The sequence below is a fragment of the Symphalangus syndactylus genome, chromosome 4 (assembly GCF_028878055.3).
Source record: "Symphalangus syndactylus isolate Jambi chromosome 4, NHGRI_mSymSyn1-v2.1_pri, whole genome shotgun sequence".
Taxonomy (NCBI): domain Eukaryota; kingdom Metazoa; phylum Chordata; class Mammalia; order Primates; family Hylobatidae; genus Symphalangus; species Symphalangus syndactylus.
Genome location: NC_072426.2, coordinates 114,622,153 through 114,633,503, shown reverse-complemented (window position 1 = coordinate 114,633,503; position 11,351 = coordinate 114,622,153). Strand labels below are relative to the sequence as shown.

The 11,351-nt window shown below is 42.5% G+C and overlaps 1 protein-coding gene across 2 annotated transcripts in view; it reads left to right on the top strand.

Annotated features, from left to right (window-relative positions):
• Window positions 1-787: 787 nt before the first annotated feature.
• RNF150 (ring finger protein 150) overlaps window positions 788-11,351 on the top strand; it is a 284,499-nt gene continuing 273,935 nt past the window's right edge. For both annotated transcript variants that reach the window (XM_055275981.2, XM_055275982.2), the window contains exon 1: window positions 788-1,286. In XM_055275981.2, coding sequence (XP_055131956.1) covers window positions 803-1,286 — 484 coding nt within the window. In that variant the 5' untranslated portion in view covers window positions 788-802. The remainder of the gene's footprint in view (window positions 1,287-11,351) is intronic.

Here is an 11,351-nt window from a genome sequence, read left to right as displayed (position 1 = left end):
GACCCGACAGGGGTCGCTGCTGCCCATAAAGAGAGACCAGGCGAACATGGCAAGAGAATCCCAGGGGCTTTGACATCATACTAAGCTCCTCCTTGCACGCACACATTATACACACACACACACACACAAACATACACACACACACACACGGACCGCTTACTCCTCTCTGCCTGCTCGCTCCCACTGCCCCCAAGCCCGCCCCGCCCGCGACAAGTGCGTGCCCAGGCGCAGCCACCGGCGACATCAGGAGCGCAGCGCCCGCAGCCCGAGGGAACCGGCGCAGGGCAGCAGCGGCTGCCACGGCTGCAGCCGGATTCGCGCGCCCCAGCGCTCAGTGGCGGCGGCCGGGACACCCTCGGCAGCACCCCGCACCGCAGCACCCTAGACTACGAGCAACCGTGCCCTTCTCCGCCGGGGCTGGAGGGCGCAGGACCGCCACCCTGCAAGTTCCTGGGCCCCCGGCCACCCTTATGAGAGAAGGCGAAGCCGGGCGAAGGAGCAGGACGCTCGGCAGCAGGACTCCTCCGCAAGCCCCGCGGGCCCTCTGTTCCCGCGTCCCCCAGGCGCTCAAGACGCAAAATGCAACCACCGCGCTACGGCTGAGAGGGGAAGGGGCCAGCGCCATCCGCTCGCCCGGAATCCGATCCCCGCGGCGGCTGCGCGTCCCGGCCGCGGCCCCTCCGGCCCAGGAGTGAGCAGCAGCAGGAGGAGAGGCGGCCGGCCCGGGGTTGGCCGGGGCTGGGGAGGAGGGACGGGACGGAGGGAGGGCGCGGGGGCGGGGAGGGGGCCCCGGCGGATAAAGATGGCAATGTCTCTCATCCAAGCGTGCTGCAGTCTGGCTCTCTCAACATGGCTGCTTTCCTTTTGTTTCGTGCATCTGCTCTGCCTGGACTTTACCGTGGCCGAGAAGGAGGAATGGTACACTGCCTTCGTGAACATCACCTACGCCGAGCCCGCGCCGGACCCCGGGGCCGGGGCGGCGGGCGGCGGCGGCGCGGAGCTGCACACGGAGAAGACGGAGTGCGGGCGCTACGGCGAGCACTCGCCCAAGCAGGACGCCCGCGGGGAGGTGGTCATGGCCAGCTCTGCCCACGACCGCCTGGCCTGCGACCCCAACACTAAGTTCGCCGCCCCGACCCACAGCAAGAACTGGATAGCCCTCATCCCCAAGGGGAACTGCACGTACAGGGATAAGATCCGGAACGCGTTCCTGCAGAACGCCTCCGCCGTGGTCATCTTCAACGTGGGCTCCAACACCAACGAGACCATCACCATGCCCCACGCGGGTGAGTGGCCCAGCGGGCGGGGGGGAGGGGAGCCGGCGGGGACGGAGGTGCCTAGAGGGATCCAGCGCCTGCCTCCAGGCTCCCTGTGGGAAGTCCGTGCGGCGCGGAAGACGTGTCTGGGTTCCCTGGACCGATTAAGTTTTGCTCCGCGTCACTTGGGGGGTTTACAAAGAGGAGAAGATTAACTGTATTGGGGAGGGGAGAGGCTGCCAGAGAGCTTGGCATAGCGCCGCTTGGACAGGGGTTCAACGTGGCGGGCTAACTTTTCCGAGGGGGACCTGGAAGGTGGGGTTTGGAGGGTAGGGCTCAGATACTGTTCTTGGTGAGTGACCGGCCCAGCACCTGTTTGGAACCAGTAGATTTGAAAACACAGCACTGCTCTTGGGTCTGTGCATCAGGTATACCCTGATGCAGGCGCTGTATCGGGAGAGGGGTAGGGTTACCTGCTGGCAGCTCACCACCGCGAACTTGCTCTTGAGGTTTCATCTCTTCGTGGGAGAGTTTCCCCTTCTGGGTTTACGCACTTCATTAATCATATTAAAAGTACTATGCTCTGCTAGGCTGTCATCCAGAGAAACTGACAGGTGGCCACGATGGTAAATAATCACAATCCTCAACAAGCCGAGAAGAGTGTGATGGCCCTAAAGTTGTAACTACTTTTCTAATTATTGCATTATCCTTTGCCTGATTGGGAGGAAAAATATGCTGAAGGTTTTCTTTCTGGCTAGAATGAAGGGATTTCAGACTAGAGAGAATAAGCTTCTGTTAATGATCGCAGGTACCAGGACTAGAAATGCATTACTGTCCCGAAACTCAATACCGCATATGCCTGACATAAGCAATGTTTCCCTGGTGGTAGGAACACCCTCCCCCCAAAAAAGCCATCCCCAGGCTCGTTAACATAAGTCCATAAGCCACTAGTTTTAGCAGGCTAGCCTCCTTATGTCAGGGCTTGCTACTTGTATTTGTGTGCCTGAGAAGTGGGCCCTCCTTCCCCAGAGGGGTTTCTGGGCCGAGACTGTGGCATCCAGTGCCCGGAAGGAGGGGAGAAAAATGACAGATGCATTTTCTGAGTGCAGTCTCCTAATCAAAAGCATTATTTTCTTTAAAAACCAAATTTGAATAAATAGTTACGCTGCTGAAATGGAACACCAAGCTCTGGCTACATTTGTAGGGGTGTTCTCTTTGGGGACAAGTTTCCATTCTGAGAGCTCATGTCACCTATTAGTGAAATATTCAATTGGTTTGCCTCCAGTAATCAACACCAGCTGTTTTAGTCAGGGAACTTTGTCAACCTTAACACAAACAGGTGGGGAGGGGAAATGTTCCAGACTTCTAAAACACAGGCCAGAAAAATGCAGTGTGTTAATTAATGAAGAGGAGGAGAGGCAGTTACTTAGAAAAGTTACAATACAGCACTTTCAGAATATTTGATATATTTTCTTGAGCTCAACAGTTTTCTAAGGGAAAAGATTGTACTCTAACCCTGAGTCTTAAGAGCACTACTGAAACTTTGATATTCAAGGATGTTAAGGACTATGGAAAGCACTTTAAGTCATGTAAAGTATCTTTAGATAAACATGTTAATATTTAAAACCTCAGTGGAGGGGGGTGAAGACAGCTTTTTGTTTTTGTTGTTCTTTAAACTCCAAGAAGATTGTTAGCTGACTCTGTGAGATTCTTTGTTTCTCTGTGCATATGCATGAAATCTTGAACTCAACTTCTTTGAACATAAAGAGGCATCATTTGTTCCTGTCTAAAAAGGTTCTCTAGAACTGCCAACACATTGGATCAATTAATGGCTTGCTTATTTTTAAAGAAAGCACTAAGCAGATTTCCCACACAAATGATGCTTAAGATAGTGGGAGTGGAAGATTTAGTAATAATGTAGTTTGAATGTTACGGGCAAAAAAAAATTGGAAATTGTCTATTGTCTAATTGTTCTGTTTCCAAAAATGTATTCACGCTGTATCTGCCAATGGCCAGGAAACTCCCTATTATCTTCTGACATTTTGCCACATTAGGAGACTCTGTGTTCACTTCAGTCAGAGGCTAGCATTGATTTCTGCTAGAGTGTCATTATGAGCAGATACATGACAGGGTAGCATGATAAACCCTTGGCTATACTCTGAAATTCTTCTGCCTAAATCTCAAACACCGCCAGCACTTGTCTGGCTGTCAGTGTCTTCCATGTAGTCTAGATCTTGAAAGCTTTACTTTTCCTAGTTAAATTTGAGGTCAGATTTCTAAATTCGGTTTGAGAAACTGCACATTTTAGATGCTAATCAAATATTTTTATTTTGTGAACTTGGGATACCATACCAGAAAATCTGCATATTTGTGAACTTTTAAATTCAGTTTTCAAAAAGTTTTAAAAACTGCAAAAGCTGATGATATATCTATCACCTTTCCTCTAGATCCTTTATTTTTGGAACTGATAGATTTCAGGTGAGGAGAAGGTCTGTAGTTAGTGTTACGCAACCTGTCGTTTAACATCTATGCATTTGCATATCTTGAAATTCAATTAAATAGAAATTGTTTTCTCCTTTTCATATACGTTTTCTGTTTTTTTCTTTTCCTGCTTAAATAATTTTGATTTTCTGCCACTTATGTAACTGTAACTTCTCATTCAAAAAGACACCGCTTCTCCTGGGATAGACCAGTAGTTTTGCTTTGTAACAAGTCACTTTCCTCCCCAGTATAACAGCTTTACTGGAATATAAACATACTCTGCAGTTCACTCATTTAAAGTATACATTTCAATGGCTTTTAGTGTATTGACTGAGTTGTGCAGCCATCATCACTATCTAGTTCTAACAAGAAACTCTTGTACTTCCCCATTATTCCCCAACTCCTAGTCACTCCCCATTATTCCCCACCTCCCAGCCCTAGGCTAATCTACATTCTGTCTTCATGTATTTAAATGCCTCTTTTGTACCTTTCATATAAATGGAATCATATAATATGTGGACTTCTGTGATTGGCCCCTTTGATTTAGCATAATCTTTCTAAGGTTCATCAAGGTTGTAGCATGCGTCAGTACTTAAACCCTTTTTATTGCCCAATAATATTTCGTTGTATGGATATATCACATTTTGGGTATTTATTCATCAACTGATGGAAAATTATGTTGTTTCTACCTTTTAATTGTTATGAAAAATAGTGCTATGAACATTCATGTACAAGTTTTTGTGTGGGCATTTCTCTTGATTATATACCTAGGAGTGGAACTTCTGAGTCATATGGCAACTCTATGATTTAATCTTTTGAGGACTTTCTAGACTGTTTTCCAAAACAACTGCATCATTTTGCATTCCCACCAGCAGTGTTTGAGGGTTCCAATTTCTCCACAGCCTCATCAACATTTGTTACTTTTTTATTTTGCCCATTCAAGTGGATGTGAAGTGGTATCTTCATTTTGTTTTAAATTTTCATTTCCCTGATGACTAATTGTTACTTTTTAACGTAGTCTTCTTTTTTTCTGCTTTTCATTTTATTCCCTTTCCCCTTATGCCCACCATTATTTATTCTTTTCCAGACTTTCAAGTCATACACTTTTATCCTAGGGAAGAGAGAGAGTGATTAATAGAGAAAATCTACTTCTCTCACTTTTTATGTCTATGGACCAGAGATTTATATGTCCCCTATTAAGGGACATAAGGCTATATCTTTAGTGCAAGAGCACCAAGAGGGCCATAGCAAAAAGCTATAGAGAAATGCATCTTCCAAGTAGTAAAAGCCCCAGAAGTGAACTTTCAGGTATAGGCAAAGGCAGTGAGACCCAAATTACCTCCTCAAAGCTGGTCTGATGTCTGCCTGTGAAGCTTCTTTCAGTGTACCCTAAGGAAAATGATGATGTTAGAAATTTCTAGAGGCAGTTTAGGGCACTAATTAAATAGGAGTGTAGCCTCTAGAGCCAACCACTTGGATTTGTGTCCTGGTGGCACTACTTTCTCACTGTGTATCTCTGTGCAAGTTAACCTCCCAGGTTTTGGGTTTCCTCCTTTGTGAAGTGGAGGATAACACCGTACCTCGACTGCTTGTTATGTGAATTAGATGGATTAATGCATGTACAGTGCTTAAATCTGTAGCTGGCACAAAGCAGTCAACAAATGTTAGCCCTTCTAAGCATTGGACTCAGTGACACACAATGACATGCAGGAGTTACACACTGGATCATCATACCTCTGAGGCTCACTGAGTTCCTGGCAGCCTTGGGAAAGAACTCCTTATTTACCCTTTCATACTGAAGAGGCCAGAGCAGTGGTGCCAATTTGTTTGTGGCTCAGCGAATTGAAACAGGGTGTTCCAGTTCCCTCTGATTGATGAACATTTAAGATTCTTCTATTGCATTTGTACTTTCTTCTGGCTTAAATTGAAATCTCGTTGTAGCAAGGGCATGTATGATAAACATGGTAGTCTGTGTATGCAGGCTGTTTGTGACTGAGTTGTGATGTTGAGGAAATGGTATGTTTTATTTTTTCTTTTTTAAAGAGTGTGTTTGATATCTTTCTGTTTGTCTATTGCTAGTACATAATCAACAGGAAATGAAACATCTAGCTGTCTAGGAAGAACTTTTGTGAGACTAGGTCCCTAAGAGCAACTTGGAGATGGAGGAAGGGAAGAAATGGTTGTAGTAACTCTGGAGAACATGCTAGGCCCTTGGAAAGGAGGAGCCTAGGATGGAGTATATCTGTGTATTCTAGACTTCTCCAAGGTCGGAGGCAAAATGTAGTAGATCTACTGAGGCTTTTCCTCCATAGGTGGGTGCTCAGAGTTCAGTGTATGGATTCATGCTACCTTTATGGCCGTTACTTTGATTGCTGAAGTCTACCTATGCCTGAAACTCTGTAAAGGACCTAGCTGCTTTAATTTAATAAAGTTTTCTTTTTTCTTCAGGACTCATTTTTTCTAGAATATTTATGTGTACTTTTGCTTTACATTTTCCTTTAAGTGATAAGATTAGCTCTCTTTTTTTTTTTTTTTAGCATGCTGGGTAATAATAACATTGACCAAATAGTGCTTACTCTGTGCCAGGCATGTTCTAAGCAGTTTATATGTATATAAATTTAATTCTTACAACAACACTGTGAAATAGGTACGCTTACTGTCTCCGTTTGATAGATGAGGAAACTGAGGCAAACTGTCTAACTTGGTCACGCAGACAGTAAGTGGTAGATCTCGGCTTGCAACCCAGGCAGTCTGTCTGCTGGTCTGTGCTCAGAGCTACAGCTCTATATACCCTCTCAGCTTGAAAGGGTATTCTGAAGGCTAGATGTGGGCAGCGATTACTTAATCATAGATATAGGAAGCAATCTAAGGCTGATTTCCTGTTTCAGAGTATGTTAACAGATGCATTGTTGACTTGCAGGAATGCATCTCTATTACGTAATGGGAAAATGGGACCTTCTGTTTGGGCCTTTTCTCTTCCAGACCTCCCTCTGATTCACCATTTGACTTTGAGTCAGTCACTTTTTCTCTTCTCACCCTCAGTTTTCTTATTTATAAAGTACAAGGTTTTGTTTAGTTGATCTCTAAGAGGTATTTCAGCTCTAAAATTTATTCTTTATATATTTAAAACTTAGAATACTTCTAGTAAAATTCCCAATTTCTGGCTTCTTGATCAGAAAACCCAGTAACTGGGGCCTGCATTCCCCCATGGAAAGAGTAGCTGGAGCTGAGCAGTGGCTGGCTGTTCCCATGTGCCCTCCGGTTGGTCTAAGTCTCCATCACTTTTTACCATCTGGTTCTTGCTCTGCCGTGTTCATTTGTATTTCCTACCTCAACCCCAAGGTCACAGTGTTTGGGACTCTGTCTTTATGGAGCCAAACTTGGGGTAGTGAGGAGAAGTTACGGAAACAGACTTGGTTCAGCTCAGGAAAAACAAATTCATAAGAATAGAAGTGTTTAGAAATGGAAGAGGTTTCCTTGAAAGGGTAAGCTTTCTCTGGCATTCGGGTTGAAACTGAGTGGGAACATTGTGGAATTGCTGATCCCAGGATTTAAGGATGGACTTCCAGTGGGTGACAGCTTTAAAGGCCTTCCCAAGCATTGAGAGTATGTGATTCTCTATCACTTAGATATTTAAGAAACATATTTTTTAAGAGCCTCAGTTCCCACTTCATTTTTCTCGTAAGATACATACAGTCTGGCTATCATTTATGCTTTGTTTTGATCTTCGATGCCAGAATAATCTCACCTTCTCACTTAGTATGCATATATGTGTGTGTGTGTGTATGTATTTATTTTGCACTAAACTGTAACTCTTCACCTGCCTGTCTACTAGCAGAAATTCCAATAGCCAGGAATTCTAGACTCTGTTATTAAAAGCCATAATTCATCAAAGTGTTAAATAACATTTTTGGCAGTGTAGCTTAAGATGACCCGGGCAAGAAACTGTATGACTTGTTTATACATTTTAGGTCATAGAAATACATATCTAGAGGATTGGGAAGGAAACTTACCTTCTGTCTTCTAATCTTTAATAAGAATTCAATCATCATCTCTCCTAGTGGCTGTCTTAAAAATCTCCTGGCTTCTCAAAAAGGAAGTAATTTTATAACCATGACATCTGGAAAGATCCAGAAAGAACCTAGAGCTTCTTATTTATAGCTCATTCTTCCAGTTTTCAGAAAACAGTGATTGTGCCTCTGATATGAAGTTAATTTGTTTAGAAAACCAGTCTCAACTTTTGAAAAGTTAACTGTTATTGTTGCTTAACCATTATTGTTGCATTTCTGGACATTAAGCATAGCATATAAAGAATTTAATATTTTGATAGCCCTGAAAGTCTTCAGTTTATCCCTAGAAGAAATATTTCATCTTTTATATACTGTAAGGAGCATTTTACTTGTTGCTGAGAGATTGAAGTGATGTTAGTGTTGTGTATTTGATAATGTAATTTGACAGATGCTAAATTGAAATTGAAATTCAAATCCTGTGCAGATTATCTTAGTTCTTGAGGGTTTTGGTGGTAATGTAAAACCCAGAGAAACAAGGCAGTGTTGTGCTGTGTGATTCTTCTTCTAAGTTGCAATTTACCATCGTTCTATTAAATAGAAACCTTGTCTACAGGTATAATATGACCTTTACTCTTGTTTTAAACTTTGAGGTATTCATTGCTTGGCTGTTTAATGTATGGTAGGATAAATGTGCTTTGTATATTGAAGCTAAAATGTTAATGACCATGGTTAGATCTAGGTCTCAGTTTTCTATAATAAAAGAGGAAGATTAAATTTATTTTACCATTTCACGTTTGTGGTTATAAATTGCTTCCTATAAGTAGTCTTCACTTTTTTACTTCACCCATTCCATAATATATAGTGGTATTTAGAAAAAGATTTTCACTAAAAGTAAGCATCGTTTGTCAGAGAATTTAAGCTTATGCATTGGCATGTTAGGCGTTTTCATATTCAATTTGTGAACATATATTTCATAATAGAGATTTTAAAAAATATTTTAGAAATAATTCTGTATTAAATGTTTGGTTTGTTCATGTCTTTTCTAGGCAGACAGATATGAGTACATATATTAGGTAAGAAGGATTATCAGGAAATGTTTTGTTTCTTAACTGTTTCCATCTGGAATCTCTATTATAAATGGTGTTTTATGGGCAGAGTCCACTTACACACTATTGAAAACGCAAAGATTGGAGGTTTTTTTAGAGGGGTTGTCAGGAGGCATACAAATGCCTGTTTCCCCCTTTTTCTCTTTTCTGTTCCTCACTATCTACAGCAAATATTCATCTGGACCATTCTGTAGCCATGTACTGATGAAACCCACATCAGAAATGTAACTCCAAATGACCCAAAGAATAGTGGATGAGGAAAGATGTTTTCTCCTTCATTTGTCAGGAAGATGCATGGAATGTTCTTCCTCCCAGAAATCCACAGAGCTGGCTGCCTCTTTAGTTCTCTTTGCTAATGTGATCTTATCAGGAAGGCACTCCCAGGCTACTCTTCTCTGAACTAGTGGCGGCCTCCTCCTGCTGGTCCCCAGCACACCCCTGCTGCATGTTACCCACCATTAACGTGTTTATTGTCTCCTCCCACCACAATGTAAGGGCCAGGTGAGGTGTCAGAGCCCTGGCATCAGAAAGTGGCAGACTTGTGGGGAGTAAGAATAACTTACAACAGTATAGGTTTGAAATAAAAGTTTTATTAGAAAGTATGCTGCATAAGCAGCAGAAGAGTGCAGTGGGGTGCCTCAGCAAGAGAGAGCTGAGCACACGACAGTGGATTTTTCCTTTGGGGTATTCATGGACCTTAACGTGGGAGCTGAAGGGTAATTTGGTCCATATTAGCCATGTAGGTCCTGACAAATATTTTGGGACTATTCACAATAGCAAAGACTTGGAGCCAACCCAAATATCCATCAAGGATAGACTGGATTAAGAAAATGTGGCACATATACACCATGGAATACTATGCAGCCATAAAAAAGGATGAGTTCATGTCCTTTGTAGGGACATGGATGAAGCTGGAAACCATCATTCTCAGCAAACTGTTGCAGGGACAGAAAAACAAACACCACATGTTCTCGCTCATAGGTGGGAATTGAACAATGAGAACACTTGGACACAGGGTGGGGAACACCACACACCAGGGCCTGTTGTGGGGTTGGGGGAGGGGAGAGGGATAGCATTAGGAGATATACCTAATGTAAATGACGAGTTAATGGGTGCGGCACACCAACATAGCACATGTATACATATGTAACAAACCTGCATGTTGTGCACATGTACCCTAGAACTTAAAGTATAATAAAAAAAAAAGATTACATTTGTAGACATTTGGTGCCTTGATGTCAGCAAGGGTTGCACAATGAGTTTCTATATGCATGCATTCCAGAGATGTACAGAAATTCTAGTTACTTATAAATTTTTTGGAGGGAAACCTGGAACCAGATGCTGGCTTTACATAATAGAGAACTCTAATTACTTCTGAATTCCTTAGATAAGGAGTTTTGTCTCTGGATGGACTGCTTGATGGTTACCAGGTGATCTTTGCTCTTCTCAGTAAGCTCCACAAGAGTGGGGCATTTAGATAATATTTTTGGTCCACAGTTAAGTTCCCCAAGCCTAGAGCAGTCCCTGGCATGCAGAAAGTGCTCAGTACCTATTGCTAAATAACCTGGAACCTGGGAAGATGGACTATGTTAATATGTTCATCTCTAATTTCGTAAAAATATTCTATGCCATTAAATATTTTTTCTTAGCATTTGACTCAAAGTGGGGGAAGTTCTAATTTGATTCTCCCAATACAAATGTTTATTCATCTTGTAGCATGTGGCATGAAGTGGGTGCCTGGTTTCTGTTCTTGGTCTAAGGGGAAAAAGGCATACTAGTAATAAGCAGAAGGACATAGAGTGTCAAAAAGGTTTGTAACCAAATACAATTCTGTTCATGTGTTTACTGTCCTGCAGCTTTAAGTATGTATTAATAAAACGTTTTTCTTATTTTAAATGAAATACATATGCTATAAAGAAACATTTGAAAATATAGAACATTTAAAAAGAGGTAGTAAGAACCATCCACACTCTAATATTTTTTCATTACATTTACTTTTATCAAATGGGTAATATATTGCCGGTGTGTTTTTGTAGCTTTTAAAAATTTAATCATACATTTTGAAATTTCCTTGGTTCTTCCAAGATATTAGAAGAACCTTAAGCAGTCCTCCAAGCTTAAGAGGTAGAGACACTGTGCTGTTTTTACCAAGTAGGAAGTACCCTCTTCTGCTCATTGTGGTTATCATTACCCAGTTTGGGAGGCAGAATAGGGTAATGGTGAAAAAGAAGATTCTGGTGCAAGAAAAGTGATGTTTCCACTTTTCTCTTAAACAGTGCTGCAGTAAACATTCACATATAGCTAAACATGAGCGCATATCCATGAATACTTCCTTAGGTCAAGTTCCAGAGTATGGGATTAGTCAAAGGCTATTCGTGTGTAGCTGTAGAGCAGTTATCGTTTCTTTTATAATAGCCTGTATGATGAAGTCTTCAGATGTTCGCTCACTCAGGAGCATGGTGCTCCTTTGAAGGAGAAAAGACATCTGTTGGATATTG